The 20010-nt window shown below is 41.6% G+C and overlaps 1 protein-coding gene across 2 annotated transcripts; it reads right to left on the minus strand.

Annotated features, from left to right (window-relative positions):
• Positions 1–3613: 3613 nt before the first annotated feature.
• On the minus strand, positions 3614–19742 carry hapstr1a (HUWE1 associated protein modifying stress responses a). Of its 2 annotated transcripts, XM_068056408.1 has the most exons (5): positions 19406–19742; positions 18865–18945; positions 15882–16160; positions 12562–12609; positions 3614–7282 (listed from the first exon to the last, which is right to left on the minus strand). In XM_068056408.1, the coding sequence occupies exons 1-5, from the start codon at positions 19614–19616 to the stop codon at positions 7038–7040; spliced, it is 864 nt and encodes a 287-aa protein (XP_067912509.1). In that variant the 5' UTR covers positions 19617–19742; the 3' UTR covers positions 3614–7037. The 2 variants fall into 2 exon arrangements, with proteins under 2 accessions (XP_067912509.1, XP_067912510.1); XM_068056409.1 differs by lacking the exon at positions 12562–12609 and having other exon boundaries at positions 19406–19741.
• Between the last annotated feature and the right edge of the window lie 268 nt (positions 19743–20010).

Below are 20010 nucleotides of genomic sequence, written 5' to 3' on the forward strand. Positions count from 1 at the left end.
ATGAAAAAGTTGGTGAAACATTATCTTTTAGAAACCCATGCCAAGAGACCCTGATTAATGCCTCAGTTTCTCCAAGTGCTTAGTAATTTCATTGTGTCTGAAGTCCAGGGCCTGGAAATTCCAAGGAGAATCCCTTGATCTCCCACCATATTTTCAGTAGACAACCACTGGAGCCCCTGGACAAGAGAATAAACAGCCATTTTCATGAATTTCTCCAGTGGTTCTGCTGGTCTCCCAAAGTTATGACAAGAGACTGGGAATTTCAGTGCCTATTCATTTACCAACAACGACAAGACCCCTAAATCTGTAATTCCCTAGTTTAGCTCCAAATCATTTTTTTGTAGTGGGGAACCACTATTGCCAGCCTACAGTCCCAAACAGTTCTCCTTAAAATTTTGCATTATTATATTCAGGGTCTCTGCTAGTTCATTCCTACCTTCTCTTGGAATCCACAGGAGTAAACCATAAGGTTCTATCACGGGCGACTTGACAATCCCAATATCTCTGAAAGCCAAGATAAAATACTTAATTGGCATCTCTGCCTACCCCTCCCTCTTCAAGCTTGCATACTTTCTCTTAATAATGCTGCCCTGACATTTACTACCATTTCACAATTTATGCGCTTGTAGAAAGTCTTTTTAATGCCCTTTGGTTTTTGTTAATTTTAACCTCAGACTCCCACTAAGGCTTTTGAATTTCAGCTTTTGTAGTTTTCCTATTTTCTTTACAGGTAGGGGCATGGAGTATGAGTAAATAAATAAGTTTGTAAAAGACAATGTTTAGGCCAGAGTTAGTTTTGGATGACCCATTACAAAGACATTAAAGATATAGAATGCGATTATGTAGAAACACCAGGATGATGCCAGGTATGGGAAACTACACTTAAGAGGGAGAGATTTGAGATACTGAGATTATTTTCATGGAAACAGAAATGTTTAAAAGAGATTTATTGCAGCTGTTTATAAAGGACTGATAGTTTGAATCGGGAAACATTTCCTCTGGTTGCGTTTCAGCAGCAGAGGGTGATCAGAAAGATCCAACACCATGAAGAGAGAGCAAGGCAATGGGATTACTGTGACTATCTCCCTTTTTTTTGCCTTTTGCCATCCTGACTGGATTTTTAAACTGTCTTGTCCCACTTAAAAGTGAAACATGCTGCCACAAGGAGTAGTGAACCAAATAGCATGGATACTTCAGGGGAAACTAGATAAGTAAATAAGGGAGAATAGAAGGGTATGCTGATCGGGTTAGATGAAGAGGTTGGGAGAAGGCTCATGCGGAGCATGAACACCAAAGACCAGTTGGGCCAAATAGAATGTTTCTGTACTATAGATTCGACGTAATCTTGTTCAGCCTTTCTACTTTGGTCTGCAAACACCTAAAGCCTTCCTTTCCAAGTTACCTACATTACTCTCATGCTTTTCTCTTCCTGGAGGCATATCAATTTGAAACCTGCCTCACAGCTCTAGCTAATCCTGCCACTGACACCAACCCCCCCCCCCCCCCCCCACCTGAATTAACATATTGATCCCAGCTGTCTTTAAGTGCATGTAAGCCACCTTGTCCATTCTTGCCCCATTACAAATTCAAAGTTCCCAGGAATACGAAAATAGAAGGGAAAGGAGACTGCAACCCCATTGTTCTGCCCAGTACCATTTCTTTCCATATTTGTTCTGCATCACATTTTATTTTACATGTATTAACTTCGCCATCACCAACATATACACAAAATGAGGGAAGGATACTCTTTACTTGCAAATGAAATTTGACAGCATGATGGCATACTACATGTGTAATGAACTGTTCCAAGTGGCAGATTGCAGGTTCATACCTAGAATTCTCCACACAATGGGCTACACGTCACAGCCATGCAAATCATGACGCGGTAATGAGAGGAGGCCACGTGTGTCTCCAGTCAGAGCGCATACTCTAAGACACTCTCGCAGAGATATCTAGTCACAGAGCAAAATAAAGATTAAGATTAGCCAGTCTTCATCTTCACTAAGAAGCAGAAAAATTTAAAACCATTTAAAAGAAACTAAGATCTTGTCACTAATATCCACATGACTTTACACCCTGGCTCTCATCCATAACAAAAGCATTACATCAGTATCATAAGTAGCATAGCCAGGACTATTTAGTACAAGGCATCTAAAGGCAAATTTTAATGTCTCTGGACCTAATGCTTGCTTATTCTTAAGAGGTGGAAGCCCTAAATTCCAATAGTGTTTCACTGAACTCAAAAATACCACTTTGCTTACTGAAGTCAACACAACATATAGAAAGGTATAGTCCATTATTTGTTATCCAAGACTAATACTGAATTGTACCTAGTTACTAGCTGGTTATAAAATTGGTTTGTCAAGAGACTAGAGAATGGTGCATGGTGTGGTGAGGCCAGGCAGAAAGTTGCAAAAATATAAAACTTGCACAGACATTTGTTTCTATACACAAGCACATACAGCTATTAGAAATTTGATGATTTACTAGTCACATTAAGGATGTGTTGCAGGAAGTGCTCATATCAAGCAGTCTTTGTTTCTGCGTCATAGGAGTAGCATCACACTGCACAGGAATAATTTAATGAAAATAAAGTTAATCATTCAACTACCTACATTGCATGTGTTCTGCATTACAGGCAAACAGTAATCTACAGAAAAATCAGCACCATGCACCAAACAATGCAACATATGGGTATTGATGCAGCATTCAGGATTTACACTTGGAAACATTTATAAAGCACCTGATCTGTGCAATATTCCATATGAATTGCCTGCAAATTTTAGTAGCCACATTGAAGCTAGGATTCCTGAGTCCATCATACCGATGGGGAGGTGTTGAGGCAGTGATCTCTCCACAAGGAGGAATATTATTAGCTAACAACAATAAGCTACTGCACACATGTCCTGACAGTTAAAAACACAAGAATTAGACCATATGGACCACAGCCTGCTACACCATTCAATAACAGTCATTGCTCAATTCCACTTTCCCACCCACTCCCCATATCCTTCGATTTCCTGAGACCAAAAATCTGTATCTCAGCCTGTTCAGTGCAACAATGGAATTGGCCTTGGGAGTGGATTGTGTATTGAACTTCACAACCACAGCTGTTGCAAGACCCAGTTAGACGAAAGCAGCAGGACAGATGGGGCAAACTTAAGCAACACAATAAATGAGGGGAAATATAAAAGACATAGATGGAATACTCGTGTCAAATTTTAACAGTAATACAGCTGCCTTAGGTACCTATGCTGCTGGTTCCTTCAGACAGTTTGAATTCCACTGTCCAGACTTCGTCCCAGAAAAGTAATTTTGCAAATCTCTGCCAAGCATTTTTAATAAAAGGACAGGGAGAAACTGGCAGAAATCCCTCACCCTCTTATTCAAGCAAATTGTCGAGAGGACCTGGACAATTTATGGCTTGGATTGTTCCATTCCCCACTTAAGGCAGCTATGGACAAAGGGAACTTTTATACAGGGGCTACACAATTAAACAAAAATACTGAACTGAACATTATTCAGCAGTACTCCCAAGAGTTTAAAACCAGAAACTAGCAAAAAGGTAACATTATCTACTAACTAATTCACTGTCAGCAAACTGGACACACAATATAATTCATAGTTCTTTATTACCATCATACTTAAATCAGACACTCCAGAAGTACAGTAATATTTATTGATGGGATGTTTGAGTGTATAAGGTAAAACAAAGTTTGGGGACTGAAAGATAGAGGCCAAAAGCTCCGTAAACCCTTAGAAGCTAGCATTTTGGCTACAACACAGAAAAATTTTAAAAGCTTTTGATTGAGAATATAAAAATATTTGACTCCATGTTCATTGTTTAAAATTAACAAAATATCTCATTACATGGCAAACACTATGCACATTCTGAAAGCTGCCTGCTAGCAACAACTTATGTCTGAACACTAATTGGCACCAGTATCATGCACTTGACAGACATTGTGCACCGTCAACTGACTTTGCTGCAATACCCACTTTCTTGCACAGGGGAGGGGCATAAGGAGAAAGAATAATAAAGGATAGCAAGAAACCAGTTTGTTCATTTTTGCAACACAATAGCTGCAAACCTACTATACTCCAAGCCAATTACCAAAATATCAGCCATCTTAGAGCTGTATTTAAGTTGCAGGTGGTGAAGGCAAGAGAGAGACCCTAAATCTCTCCACGGATTAGTGTTAGTACAACATTTTTTTTTAAAAAAAACATTTTCCAACCTGAATTTTCATTAATTTTTCCCCCACAAAACTGAAGTGCAACTGTAGGGGAGGAAATGGAAGGGGAAGAGACAGAAAATTTACTCCTAAAATGAAGCAATTTGAAAATTATTTACAAGTAGACCAGTGCGATTGAAAAAGGCAATGTCTGATTTGCATGGTATTTATTCTTTCTCCAAGTGCACGCTACAGTTAGATGAAGTAACAGTTGGTACAGTTTTACGCATTAAAAATTAAGTGTTACCTATTCTTGAAATGGCAATTACAGCTTACAGTGGTTTCCACCAAACGAAAATATGACAAGAAAAACAAACAGCGTGCAACTTAGAAAGCTATCCGTGCAGCTTTACACCATCAAGGTATTAGGCAATACCTTTTCAGCACACTATTAAATTTAATTTTATCAAAACGTTCTATGGAATTTTCTCAATCGCCTCAGTGGTGGTAGCCTATCCCTACAGTTATGATCACCTAGATTTACATTATACATAAGCTAGGAAAGTGGCAAAAAAACTCCTGCAAAAGAGCAAGAGGGCGTGTGGTAATAACGTGATGAGAATGAAGTATACATGCAAATGTAAACTGCACTGTAAACTGAAAATCTGTTAGTGCAAAGTTTGCTGAAAGCCTTGTTTTGACTTTTAGAATGCACAAGTTTCTCAAAAAAAAGTTTCTCAAACTCAACGTTCATCCTCTCCACCCAACAAAAAAAAAAACCATACTAATTCAAAAGTTGTTTTCTCTGAAATTGTAGCATATGGGCAAGTTTATTTTACATTCCCCACCCTCCCTCTCACCAAACACAACTTAATACACTGTCTGATTTGAAGCTCATTTCGTCTAAAATCAGTCAAACTGATCATGACAACTCCCAGAACTTTCATTTTAAAAAGGCCAGTATCCCAGAAAGTAAACTGTTAAAATTTAATATAGGTCACCAATGTTTACAGATTTGCCTGAGTTCTTATGTGGATTTTTGTAAGAATTCCAATATCAGCTGTCCTTCATGAACAAGGTTTTTTTTTTAAAATAAAGCTTCGCCAGCAACCAATGAAGCCATATTTTAATGTTTACCAATACTACCTATACTTGACTTGGAATCAGTGAATGGGCAAGAGGAGGAAATTGCAGATGGAAGATAATTAAAATCTACCTAAAAATTATAATTCTACTGAAAAAAGGAAATAAAAAGTGCTGTCTTGCAGCATACCCCGACTGCCTCTGGCTAAATAAGCAAGCCATCTTTTAGGCTGGCAAGACTGTCCACTGCCAGCAAACAGGTGAGGGTAACAGACAACCCTCCCCAGTTAGTATTACTTGAAACAGTTAAAATTGCACTTTGCATAGGTTTCCCAGTGAGAAAACAAGACAACTCAAAATAGTTGTCAAGAGATGTATCTGCATGTGCAAATGGGCAAAATTGCTCGAGTTAGTGTGTGTGTAGACATCAGCTCTTTTAAGTTTCTGTGCAAGTTGTTGGATTATGTAGTGACCTTCAGTTGTGTTTTTTTTCAATCAAAAAGTAAATTAACTGAAGCAAGTGCTGCTCCGTTAAAATTACAGTAAATTGCAGAAGTTTTTTGCTAAGCCTGCTTACCACAGTATAAATTCACAAGTTAAAACTCCTCCAAAAACAGACTTAAGGCTGAAGTATCCTTTTTCAAACATCACTCCACAAAAATGCAAGCAGAGGTTTCAGAAATATAGTATTTTGTGGCAAACTAGTTTGAAAAGCAATTCTCCAGGTTTATGCTAGTATGTTTACACCAACATATCTTACAAATAAAATCCACCTCCTTTAACAGACTACTGTAGACAATTTTTGAAAGTGAACAGGCCACAAATAACTGAGCAAGTTGTAATTTTCCACCCACCGTCAAAGACTTTGTCCCATGAACTACCTGACAAACTGGACCAGCTCCACTATGTGAAGGAAATGTTTAAACTGAGCATGATGCAATTCTGATTTCGGATATCCACTCCAGGGTTTGGTGTGCACATTTTATTTACATTATGTAGCACGAGTAATATACCAGCATCCAAATGCTTAGTATATACATTACATATATTTATATATATATTTATATATTTAAACATAACAAGAGTATTTTAAGAATTTTTATGGGAAAGTCAATAGTACTGTAATTTTTGCAACACTAAAACACAAGAAGTGAATCCAATAAAGATCTTTATGTTGATTTGATATTTAGTATCAATCGCATGACCATCATAGCACCATTTCCACAATCCACAGAATTAGCAGCTGCTTGAGTTTAACTAAAAAAGTCCAATATTGATACAACTTATACGCTCGCACTATACAAAAACCAGTAGTGTCTTAGTACAGTGCTGTAAAATGGAAGGCTCCAGATTTGACGGAAGATGCCATTTTAACACAGTCTATCAGTGATATACTGGCAATACTGTTGAAGCAGTCAACACAGCAGGAAATAAAAAAGGGCAATTAACAGTTTTAACCAAATTAACATCCAATATTACCCTTCCCTTTGAGAGGAAACAAGTTAAGGTCACTTTAGCTTGGAACCTAATGTGTTTACCTATGATGATCTTGCTAACTACTACACAAATGATTGGATGTCCTCTGTCACAAAACTGGTATTGGGAAAGCCATAATTACAAGAGGCATCTACTGCATTAGTTAGAACTTCCTTTATGGCAATCATTATTGAATTCACTTGTACTTTCACAATCAAACAAGTTATGATGGCCCTCCATTTCCATTCAAGAAAGTGTCGAGTATCAAGTGGCTTTCAAGTAGCACAGCGACCATATAAAAGTTCAAAGCATTCGATTGCGCTTGTGCGTTGGGGAGTCTGTGATGACATCAGTACACTGGGCTGAGGTACGCTTCCTAGTGCCACCATTGTCCAAGTGGAGTGCCATTTCTTCTGATATGAAAGTGTTCAAATCCACATCATGGAGTCCATTTCTCCTGCGAGAAGTGTTGGAGCTACCACTTACATGAGTGGGAGACCCTGGAGTACTTGAGCGTACACTTATACTAGCCATTGCTCCACTAAGACCTGTGGAGGCAAAAAAAAAGTTAAGTGTTAAGAATCATCAGTTTAAATGCCAATGTTTCTGGCACAAATCAGTGACCACGAAAATTCTATTTATTTTGGCAATGCACTTTAAGAAGCAACCAAATTTTGACAGCACTTCACAAAGTGACGTCTTGATGCAAGCTACCCTCATTTAATGGTTCAAGCCTATGGGGGGGGAAAAAAAGAGAGAGGAGGGGGGGGGGGAAGAGAGAGGAGGGGGGGGGGGAAGAGAGAGGAGGGGGGGGGGGGAAGAGAGAGGAGGGGGGGGGGGAAGAGAGAGGAGGGGGGGGGGGAAGAGAGAGGAGGGGGGGGGGGAAGAGAGAGGAGGGGGGGGGGGGAAGAGAGAGGAGGGGGGGGGGAAGAGAGAGGAGGGGGGGGGGGAAGAGAGAGGAGGGGGGGGGGGAAGAGAGAGGAGGGGGGGGGGGAAGAGAGAGGAGGGGGGGGGGGAAGAGAGAGGAGGGGGGGGGGGAAGAGAGAGGAGGGGGGGGGGGAAGAGAGAGGAGGGGGGGGGGGGGGAAGAGAGAGGAGGGGGGGGGGGGGAAGAGAGAGGAGGGGGGGGGGGGAAGAGAGAGGAGGGGGGGGGGGGAAGAGAGAGGAGGGGGGGGGAGAAGAGAGAGGAGGGGGGGGGGGAAGAGAGAGGAGGGGGGGGGGAAGAGAGAGGGGGGGGGGGGAAGAGAGAGGAGGGGGGGGGGGAAGAGAGAGGAGGGGGGGGGGGAAGAGAGAGGAGGGGGGGGGGGAAGAGAGAGGAGGGGGGGGGGAAGAGAGAGGAGGGGGGGGGGGAAGAGAGAGGAGGGGGGGGGAAGAGAGAGGAGGGGGGGGGAAGAGAGAGGAGGGGGGGGGAAGAGAGAGGAGGGGGGGGGAAGAGAGAGGAGGGGGGGGGGAAGAGAGAGGAGGGGGGGGGAAGAGAGAGGAGGGGGGGGGGAAGAGAGAGGAGGGGGGGGGGAAGAGAGAGGAGGGGGGGGGGAAGAGAGAGGAGGGGGGGGGAAGAGAGAGGGGGGGGGGGGAAGAGAGAGGAGGGGGGGGGGGGGGAAGAGAGAGGAGGGGGGGGGAAGAGAGAGGAGGGGGGGGGGAAGAGAGAGGAGGGGGGGGGGAAGAGAGAGGAGGGGGGGGGGAAGAGAGAGGAGGGGGGGGGGGAAGAGAGAGGAGGGGGGGGGGAAGAGAGAGGAGGGGGGGGGGAAGAGAGAGGAGGGGGGGGGGAAGAGAGAGGAGGGGGGGGGGGAAGAGAGAGGAGGGGGGGGGGGAAGAGAGAGGAGGGGGGGGGGGAAGAGAGAGGAGGGGGGGGGAAGAGAGAGGAGGGGGGGGAAGAGAGAGGAGGGGGGGGAAGAGAGAGGAGGGGGGGGAAGAGAGAGGAGGGGGGGGAAGAGAGAGGAGGGGGGGGAAGAGAGAGGAGGGGGGGGAAGAGAGAGGAGGGGGGGGAAGAGAGAGGAGGGGGGGGAAGAGAGAGGAGGGGGGGGAAGAGAGAGGAGGGGGGGGAAGAGAGAGGAGGGGGGGGAAGAGAGAGGAGGGGGGGGAAGAGAGAGGAGGGGGGGGAAGAGAGAGGAGGGGGGGGAAGAGAGAGGAGGGGGGGGAAGAGAGAGGAGGGGGGGGAAGAGAGAGGAGGGGGGGGAAGAGAGAGGAGGGGGGGGGAAGAGAGAGGAGGGGGGGGGAAGAGAGAGGAGGGGGGGGGAAGAGAGAGGAGGGGGGGGGAAGAGAGAGGAGGGGGGGGAAGAGAGAGGAGGGGGGGGAAGAGAGAGGAGGGGGGGGAAGAGAGAGGAGGGGGGGGGGGGGAAGAGAGAGGAGGGGGGGGGGGGGGAAGAGAGAGGAGGGGGGGGGGGGGGAAGAGAGAGGGGGGGGGGGGGGAAGAGAGAGGAGGGGGGGGCGGGAGAAGAGAGATGGAGAGGGCTAGTGCGCACGCAGGGCAGGATAGGCAGGTGATGGAGAAGGCGAGATCACGGGGAGGGGGTTAGAGAAAAATTAAGAGTAACGGAGAGGGGGAGCGACCTTAATGATCGAGAGAAAGCAATGAGAGAGGGAGGGTTGAGGGGAGTGAACAGGCGTTGGAGGGGAGCAGAGGAGTCAGCGTGGCAAAGGGGTAGTTGGGAGCAGAAAGGTTAAAGAGGGGTGTCAGGGAAGGCGAGCGGGGTGGGTGGGGAGGTGGCTGCAAGGGAGAGGTGCGATGGGAGGGGTGAAGCAAACGAGAAGATTTAAGGAAAGGCACTAAAAAAGGATTGCTTGCATTTAAAAAGTGCCTTTCACATGTGTTCGTCTCAAAGAGACTTGCAGCTAACCAAGTACTTCTGAGGTATTGCCACTCTTGTAAATGTAGTAAATACATCTACCAATTCACGCACCACAAGCTCCCACAAACATTTATGTAACAAATGCCATATTATCTGTTTGAACGAGTACTGCACTCACTGTCAGCCTAGATTTCGTGCTGTGGGGGCCAGGTAGAAGGTAAGTACCTGAGGGGTAGTGTGTCACGTGTAGAGGGAGAGGGAGAAATAGTAAAAAGTTGGCTCGGAAAATACCAAACTAACATTAATTTCAATAGTCACAGTCTTGTGTTCAATTCTATCCTTTAAAACTTCTGTTAGAAGCTGTAGTGGACTTTCGTATTGAATCACCTAGCGATAGTGAAAAGGGATAGATGATACTGGCCAAACTACCAAGCACAATTACGAATGGCAGATTCGGCATCTCATGAAAAACCAACTCCATTTAGGATTATATGATCAAATGGAACAGATTTCCCTTTACTGACTGAGTCATGAGCCAGCATTAATAGCCCAAGTAAAAAAATCAACCTGAAAAAGGTTGGCACTGGAGCACAATTTTTAGCATTTTTAATATGTGCATAGTACTTTACTAAGGACTACGTATAAATTTTTCCACTATTCTAGATCAAGATGCTGGATTAAACGTTGCTCAAAATGGACATGCAAATATTCAACTTGCATCATAATCGGCTGTGATGCCTCAATGATAATATATCCCACTAATGCTCAGTTTCCAAGTTCTCTCAAAGAACGACCACTTGGACACATTACCAAGGTTAAACACAGCCTGTGGAACCTTGTCCCACAAGGCTTATTGAAGACAATTGTCAGGGGAAAAAATTGTTGTTAAGAAAAAAAAAGCCTTAATGTTCAAAACTAGCATCATTTGGAATATTGATGCTGGCAGGGGGTGAAAGTTCCACAGGTAGCAGTCACCTTCCAATACCATACGCAAGAGGCCATTCTTCATATCTATGCCAGTGAATACTGACAGGCCGTTTGACACTGAGTGGCATCATAGATGACAAACAAGTTCATGGTTCCTTGGTCAAAAGCGCTCACTTTAACAATACCATTACAGTATTTAAGAGAGACCTTTTCCCCAATGGCTCAGTGGATTGATCCTCTGGAAAAGAGCCATAAAAAGACAAAGGGGCAATACGTCAGGTCTCGTCCATGAGCCAGTGAGGGGAAGGAAAAAGGGAAGCAGCCTATGAACTGGGGAGCAGGTGCCAGTGTTCCTGCTCATGACTGATATCAAACTACCTTCACTGCAAATATACAGTATGGATGTCAGGCAACGATAAGAGTGAACTCTTATGATGCCCCCACAGTCAAATAGCCAGCTGTAATTCAATATCAAAGATAGCACATAATTTTCACTGCAGCAACATACCAGAGAGACTATGGTTCCAATAAAAACACAAATGGTAAAAAGTTAATTCCATCATAAAATTGGTATCAAGTAAATTTATTATGTAAGCATAAGCAAATCGTTATCTCAATACATAAATACAACTAACGGCTGCTAAACAACACTGTAGTTCGCCAGGAATTAAATACCCTGGGCAAATTCAACACCAAAATAAAACCAATTTTCAGAACCAGTGGGACAAAAATCAGTTTCATTAAAATCTGGTTACGGGAATTTACTGAACTGAGTTGGTGTTTACAAGCACACAGCACAGAACAATGATCCACAATCTGGTGCACCACCAAATCCTGAGGCAAAGATTTGATCACCCTCCTGATTCCAGCCTTGATGCAAAAAGGAGACATTGAAAGTCATAACCAGCTCAATGGTCAGTGCAGAATTATGAAGGTATCCTGGGAACAAGACCTAATCCAGAGGGACTGGGTGAATTTAGATTGCTTCACCCTCTGAAAACAAATACAGACATGTGTGTACACTCCACTTTAAATTCTTGAACTTCCTAAACTATTAAGTTAAACCAACGTAATGTGGTTTATCAATTTTCTTGGGTAGCACAATTATGCCCAGCACAACAGTTTTTCCACAAACTTCCTCTCCAACAAAGGTTTTGAGGGGGAAAAAAAGAATTTGAACTCCAAGACATGAAGCCTCTTCCCAAAATGGAGTAAGTAAATAGTACAACAGCCTTATTCTTGTGAGCTTGAGTTCCAACATACAGATACCGTTTGGCAAGGGTCCCCCATTCTATGAAACTTAAATAGATACATTTAAAACGGTGTTGATTGCAGAGTCCACTTTGTCCAGTGGCTTGTTAATACTAAAGTTCCCAAACAAACCATTTTAACTTCAAAATTTGGTGCTATAAAAACAAAATTTCCATGACCACACAATTTGCAACCCAAAACAGTACCTGTCAAGTGACAATAAGCATATCAAATCCATACTTCACAGGTGCCTCTTCAAAGTAAACCCTTGACAATCTGAAATTATTTTTCATCGTAATGTAAACAACTTGTCGAAGCACTTTTTTTTCCTCATAACCAACTGCACTAGTACTGTGTGTCTTTCTCCAATTTACATCAGATTAACCATATTTTGTTACTTTAAATGTTTCACTTCAAAATCAAAAATGAAATTGGCAAAAAAACATACAAAGCTTTACCATCTAAATTTAACTGAGGCTAAGGATCTATTAAAAGGGGGTTACAAAGAATCAATCATGACAAGATAATTTATGTTTGACCTGAATTACCAGAACATACACTACATAGAGCACTGATCCTGCAACACAAAAGCAATGCCACATGACATTTTCTTTTCTGCCCCAGTTACTGGTTTCAATTGGAGGTTTCTGGGAAATAGTTCTCAGCCAAAGTTCCCAAAAGCAGTTGCATAACAGCTTCAAAACTGATGGATCAAATAAGTTGCTCAAAAATAAAAACTGTGGCCATTTTATTCCTGTATACATTTGTCTCCCAGCCGCCAAAAAAAATATATACAAATTCTCTTCTCATAAGCATTAAAGATGCGACCTAGCAATTAACAGCCACCATGCATCAGCCTACCTATTCCCATCGCCTTCTTCCTAATAAGCTCAGTGCTGCAGTTCACATCTACCCATCTCTCCCGAGATTTGATTTAGCCCAGGTGAGCACGATTCAGAAAAGGATAAGGAAAGAAAAAGGGAAAAAAATATCAATAGGCAGGATAGAAGAGGTTACCAAAAAAAAAAGCACTGAATTTTGCTGAAAATTACTAAGAATCTAAAATTACTACTATCTGCATCCAGGTAGTTGTGATTAATTTCATTTGTTCTTGTCCTACCAATTAGTTAATTCTCTCTTCCACTTCCCCTCCTGTCACACAAGCAATGACAACAATGGAGGGAGGGGAGCTCAGCCTCAAAGAAGTGATGGCCTTAATCATTACAACAACAACTTCTATTATATTAAAAGGTGCTATATAATCACAACATCTCAAAGCACTTCACAGGAGCATTATCAAACAAAATTTGACACCAAACCACATAAGGAGACAAAAGCTTAGTCAAAGATGCAAGTTTTAAGGAGCACCTGAAAGAGAAAGAATGAGGCACAGGTTTTAGGGAAGGAATTCCAGAGCTTAGGCCCTTAGTAGCTGAAGGCACAGCCAATGATGGAGCAATTAAAATGAGGGAATGCACAAGTAGTCAGAAATGGATGAGTACAGATCTAAGGGTTGGAGGAGATTGGAGATATGGATTAGTAAGAATTCAGTCATAAACCCAGAGATGGTACACCACCAAGAATGCATATTGATTCAGCTTCCTCAGACTGTCAAACGCACTTCATACTAGCAGGCCTGCAATCCTAAAGAGGCGGCTGCAGACATTTTCTCAATTTCCTCCAATACCGTGGAACCAAAACACGTAAATGGTTAAATTTAAAATAACCAGAATGGTTCATTCTAAGCATGCAGCATTGCAGCCTGGGAAGAACGAACAACTTGTATTTATATAGCACCTTTAACATAATAAAACATCCCAAGGTGCTTCTTAGAAGAATTAAAAAGCAAAATTTGGCATCAAGCACACAATGCGATATTACAGCAGACAGCCAACAGCTCAAAAGCTTGGTTAAAGAGGTAGGTTTTAAGGAGCGTCTTAAGGAGAAATAGAGAGAGAACACTTTAGGGAGGGAATTCAAGAGCTTAGAGCCTAGACACCTGAAGGCACAGCCACCAACGATGGAGCAATTAAAATCGGGAGATGCTCAAGAGGGCAGAATTAGAGAAGCACAGATATCTTGGAGGTTGTGGGGCTGGAGGAGATTAGAGATAGAGAGGGACAAGACCATGCAAGGAATGCAAACAAGGATGAGAATTTTAAAATCAAGGCATTGCTTAATCAGGAGCCATTGTAGGTCAGCGAACACAAGGTGATGGGTGAACAGGACTTGGTGAGAGCAAAGACACAGGCAGCAGAGTTTTGGATGGTCTCAAGTTTACAGAATATGGAAAACTGGCCAGGAGCGCATTGGAATAGTCAAGTCTAGAGGTAATAAAGGCATGGAAGAGGGCTTCAGTAGATGAGCTGAGACAGGGGAGAGGCTTGGCAATGATACTGAGGTGGAAATAGGCAGACTTCGTGATAACATAGGTGTGGTCGGAAACCCATCTGGGGGAAAAGCATTTAGCAAGTTTTGAGTTTACAAGGCAGATAAGTTTCTGAACTATTCATTTTGAGTAGGGACCATCTAGGTTAATGCTCATCACAAGGTTGTCATCTGTGATATTGATACCAATGGAATAAACGGAATGAAGCGTTAAAATATAAGGAAAGACAAAAGGAGGGGAGATTTTTAAAAATCCATGCCAAGCAAAAGGGAGAGAAATCAATATGTGCTGAATATTCAGTGTTGAATATTTATTAAATACACAGGTTGAAATACTAGAAAATGAAGCTATCACTGCGAAGAGTTTTGGTAAGTAGGATGAAAATATAATTTCCATTATCGCCAATTGTATAACAAAGTAACTCAATTAATATTGATAATCTATGTAATATGATGTAGAATTCCACAAAAACTTGAATAAAATATAGCATAGACTCCTAATTGGAGAACTAATTTCTCATAACTTGCTTCCTTAGCTGGGGTATACAAATTAAGGTAGGCAACAATCGCATTAACAAGCTTTGGATTACTTGAAAAGGTAAAGAAATTTACATTTTGACACTAGATTTAACAGACCACCAACAGGCCACAGTACTCTACACTTTGCAGAATACACTCGTTACATTTACACTTTCAAAAATGAACAGGGAGTTGCTAAATCTGCGCAGTTACTGGCCACTTGCTAAGGTGGGGTAGACTGCATAATTCATTTTTTTGCAAAGAGCATCAAGCAGCAATTCTAAACTGGCTCCAGAGTTCCCAGGAATACACTAGGTAAAAAACACTGGTACGGAATGGTACATATCAGACACTTTTACATTTACACTTCATTTGGATTGAAGGATAACAGTTTCTGAATGCTCGGTCCCCACATTTACCACGTGATACCAGCTCCCTTATTCTGGCAGCAATGATCAAAGAAAATACGAGTCTACTATTCTGATCCCAAGATAAGGGTATTTGGTTTGAGTCATGTTGAGCCAACCCATGAATGCTGATCTCCCACAATCCTAACTACAGAAGCCCCAACTGTATAAGTTTTACATATCTTACTAGCACCTCTTTCCTGCAGAAAAGCAAAGGGGTGAGGAGGGATGGAAAGAGCACACTAAAAGCTGACATTGGATATGTTTACACATCAAACTAGAGTGGTCTTTCTACCCATCCAAAACACCCTGATGCAAAACTTACAATTTTTCTGGATATATGAACAAACATTTGTGAACAAAAAGGTGATCACAGATGAATTATAAGGGTATGCATGTGGATAACTTGGCTTTCTACTACCATGTAACTATAATTACAATAGCAGAAAGTCAACTAACAAATTCAGACATGTTGCCAATGCATCTTCAATCATTCCTTACTCAGGTGTAGTATATGTATGAATCTGCATTAGATCCTGATACCAGTCTAATGCAGTCTGCTACCAAACATTTACGTGTAAATTTTTTTAAAAATGGATCTGAATCCATTTCCCATTCAGTTCTTTTGACTAATTGTAATTAATGTTTATCGTGATGCAGGAGCAGCTGATACAATTATGTTGGATTTCCAAATTATAATATAGCAACATTTCGCAATACCACCAGTGAAACAATTTTGTAGTCAAAATGGAGATACGATCAGTCTAATAATGCTGAAATTCAGCCCATGCATGTAAGAGAGAAATACAGTCTCTCTGAAATCAACATCTACTTTTCCCAAGCTTAATTACTTAACAGTATAATTACCATGCAGTGCAATGGCTTCACGAAAAGGCTGCAAGTCAGTCTCTACAGATGAATTAGTTTCTGTTGTAGGTGCTCTAGTGGGAGAGGTTACTACTGTCAGTCTAGGGGGAGCTCTGGTGTTGCGTGGCGGTGGAGCTTTTCCACATAAGAAGCTGATCAAATCTTCTCTTCGAATGGTTCGTCTCCGTTTTTTTACCCAAGCTAACACATCCTTATTACGTCGCTGATAACCGACCTGAATTCCTAAGTCATAGCTTCGGCGGTGAGCTTCAATACTTTCTGAAACAGAAACAGCAACAAATTTCTCAGCATAGCTAGGTACTTTCTGAATCAAAAATATTCTATACATCTCAACCCAATTTCCAAGACCAAATTCTACCATCACAGAAATTGGTAATTAAATTTGACACCAAATTTGCAAGGATTTAATCCATATTCCAGTGCCATGATCTACAAAACTTATGGTTTAGGACTGACATCTCATTTGATTAAATATAATGAGCAGAACCACATCAAGGTTATTTCAGCTACAGTACACATTGCAACTCAAAAGAAATGAGTAGTGAAGATGGTTAAAAAATGAAAACTGATTAATGAAGAGCAAAGACTGAACTCCAAAGTAATTTTTGTTTTGAAAAAAATCTAAAATACTTAATTCTTGGTGTACAGCTGACTTAGATCAAGCCAGTTTTGATGAAAAGTTGCATTCTACTAAAAGACAAATCTATCGAAAGCTTTGAATACAGCCCACTTGAGAGATCGAAAAAGTTTTTTTTTTGTATCACCACAAAAAAGATGCTTCTGGATGCCATAATTCAGGCAATGTTACAAGTTGAACTTATTCCAGAAGCAATTCTGTCTGCACTCATACAAGAATCAAACTCACTGGGAGCTACCCAAATCCAAAAATGTAGTAAAGAACCTTATTTCAATATTGTAGTATCTGCAACATGGGGATCATACAGCGGTGTCCTAAAGCTACAGAGGTAAGAAACTGAATCCAAGATGGAAACCCAGTTAGTTACTAATGTTTACCATTTGAAATCTCTCCTCCAAGCAGCATCTGTTAAAACTGCAACTGTTTTGCCAATTTGGAAATCAACAATGTAGAAGCCACAGTAAGAGGAACGCATGAATTCCCACAAATTACTAAATTTCATTGACCAAATATGCTTCTGGGAGTTCCAAATAATAACACATTCCAATCAGGCATTTTAGCCAGTCTATACAATGCAGGTCTTTTCAAGCCAGAAAGAACAGACCAGCTCTCTGGAAAGTTTTATCAGTACTACAACTGCAATAAATAAAATGCTAATGTTGCCAGCAAAACAAGGTTTGTTATCTTTTACCCATCCAAACTATTGTGTTAGCCAGACCGTTCTTTTTATAAATGATTCCTACTCTTGTGAAGTTGATTCATTCAACTTAAAAATATTTAAGTACCATATCAAATTTGAACTATTTAAAACTTCATTTTTTTGAAAAACTTTGAACAGTAATTTGTGATAAGATTTTGGCTTTGTAATACTCCCATTGTAGCACTCAAATGTCCAGATTATATGCGGTTTTATAAATTCAGAAGCATTTCACCATAAAACACACAAAGCATTACACTGCTGCTAAAGTGCAGCTGTGCTTAAATGTAAAATCAGTGATTCCAACTGAACTAATGTAGCTGTACATAGTGTTCCAATACGCTGTCGTAAGAAGCAGTTACACCTACGTCTGATTTTTTTTTTCAGATTTATCTTCAGATGTTATGAGCTTCGCTTTGTAAGGATCGGCATAGTATTTAGAAGTAGGGCACTCTTGTATCTCATGTAAAAGGATGATGCAAAATATTACAAGAAACAAAAAAACCCTTTTAACTTGAGAATGGCATTCAGAAACCGAACAGGGACTGCCAAAAACAGACAGAAGTTTTTTTTTTAAACTTACTTTTCATTAAAGTATCAAAATTTAATAGGAATTGCAGGGAGCACTTGGCTCTTCAATAAAACTAACAATTGCATAGTAAGGGTTCTGCATAATTTACAAGTGTAGAAATTATGTCAAGTCCAATGGGTTTTATAATAGAACTGCATTGCAATACAATCAATACAGATTAAATGCTCTTGAGGCTCTACTTGAAAAATTAAAATTACAGCATGTGTTATATAGTGTTGCATACACAACTGAGGTTATTATAATTTAATTACACAATTGTTACAAGAAAAAAAGTCATCCATATAATCAACTGATTTAAGTGCAGATGCTTTGATATCTGAACTGAAATTCTCCCCCAACCATCAAATGAAAGACACCAGGCCACCCCACAGGATAAAGTGCACTTTGTTGCTCATTAGATACTAAATTTTAACTTAAATGAAAAATAAACTGGAAGCAGCAACTATCACGAGAAGAGCATTAAACCAAAATGGCTTACAAATGCTTGCAGCAAGAATGGAAATGCATTGCAGCAGTCTTGTTTTGACTGCATTAGCTATCTAGAAATCATGAGTCATGCCAGGGACACCGGAATAGCCAGTTGGGGGGGGCGGGGGTGGGTGATCTCAGCTCATTTAGCAAAATTATTCAGAAAAGTAAAACCATTAGAAAAGTTCAACTGATGAACAAAATTAGTTCAGTTCTTGATAGCTACACTCACAAAGAGGGAAAAATTGTAAACAAAAGCCTGAATTTTTACAATTCAGCAAGCCTCTGCATAAATGCCTTTAAAACAATTAAACCTCAATGTTTCACCTTCAATCCTTATAATTCAGAGGCACACGTGTGCTGCTGGTAGTTATTAGGAACTGCAAATAAATTATATAGCACCACTCCACATTATTTTTAAACTGTACTTCTAATGGAGGAGACATCAGACTTCATGCAAACATTAGAAGTGCACCCCATTAAAGTGCAGACCAGTGCCCGCGTTTAACCCTTGCAAATGCCACACCGTGACAAGTAAGTGCACCCAACAGAAAGGGTTTGAATTTACCTTTATATACATTGGTGACAGCCGAGGCGGCATTTTGAAACGGGACCCAGAGTGACAGCCCTTGTTGTTGACAGACTCGATCTACAAAAACACACAAGGGGGAGGGGAGGGGGGAAAAATTAGGAGAGCAATAAATGCAAACTGAGTACCTAAAACACACACACATAATATATATATTTTTAAAAAAAAGAGATGGACAACCCTGAGAGAGAGAGAGCGACTTCGCCGGCCATGTTTGATTTCGCCATTTTGGTTGCGACTGTTTTTTCTTTGGGTCCCCCAAAAAATTTTAAAACGAGGGACAATTTCCTCCCTCAGATATCAATCGATTAAACCACAAAAAAATACTGTGAGGAGAGCGAGGAGGGGGAGGAGAGGGGAGGGGGGGGGGGAGAGAAACAAAAGGAGAAAAATCTTTGTCTCTCTCATAGTCTTCCCCCACCTTCCCTCAATAAGATTTAAGAGAATTTATATAAAAAGGCAGAGCAAAGAAAAAAAAAACACACACACACACACACAAGGGTGGATCTGGTGTCTGTACCTTTGTATAACTGGGCGACGGCGGTGGCTGAATTTTGAAATAAATGCCAAAGTTTTTGCTGGGTTTGCTCTTCCTCTAGCGACGCCCTCTCCTCCTGGGTCTGCTCGTCTTGCTCGCTCTCCGCCAGGCACTGCCTCTCCCATTTGGAAAACCAGTGTTCGGGGCAATGTTCCTGTATCTCTGACTCGTGTTCATCTTTTTTATCCTCCATGATAAATCGATTATTGTCTCTCACAATTTTAAATGTTATATTTATAATTTATTCAGGGGGCTTTTGTTATTATATTATGGATTTTTTTTTCCTTCGCCCAGCCGCTCCCCCACCCACCCCCCGCTGTTGTTTTTTTTTTCTTTTTTTTTAATCTTTTTTTTCTTTTCTTCCCCCCCCCCCCTCTCTCCCCTCCCCTCACATATACACACAGAGCCACATTAAACCTGTCCGCGCCGTCAACAATCGCCCCGCTTGTACTTTTCGCTGACGTTATTAAACTGAAGGGACGCGGCGCCGCACCCCGTAAAAGCCCGGCGTGATGGCCGGAAGCTCACGCCCATGCGCGTAATACGCCGCCGCCTCCTCCCACTCTCTCGCTCTCTCTCTCCCGCCT

This window comes from Heterodontus francisci, chromosome 24 (assembly GCF_036365525.1).
Source record: "Heterodontus francisci isolate sHetFra1 chromosome 24, sHetFra1.hap1, whole genome shotgun sequence".
Taxonomy (NCBI): domain Eukaryota; kingdom Metazoa; phylum Chordata; class Chondrichthyes; order Heterodontiformes; family Heterodontidae; genus Heterodontus; species Heterodontus francisci.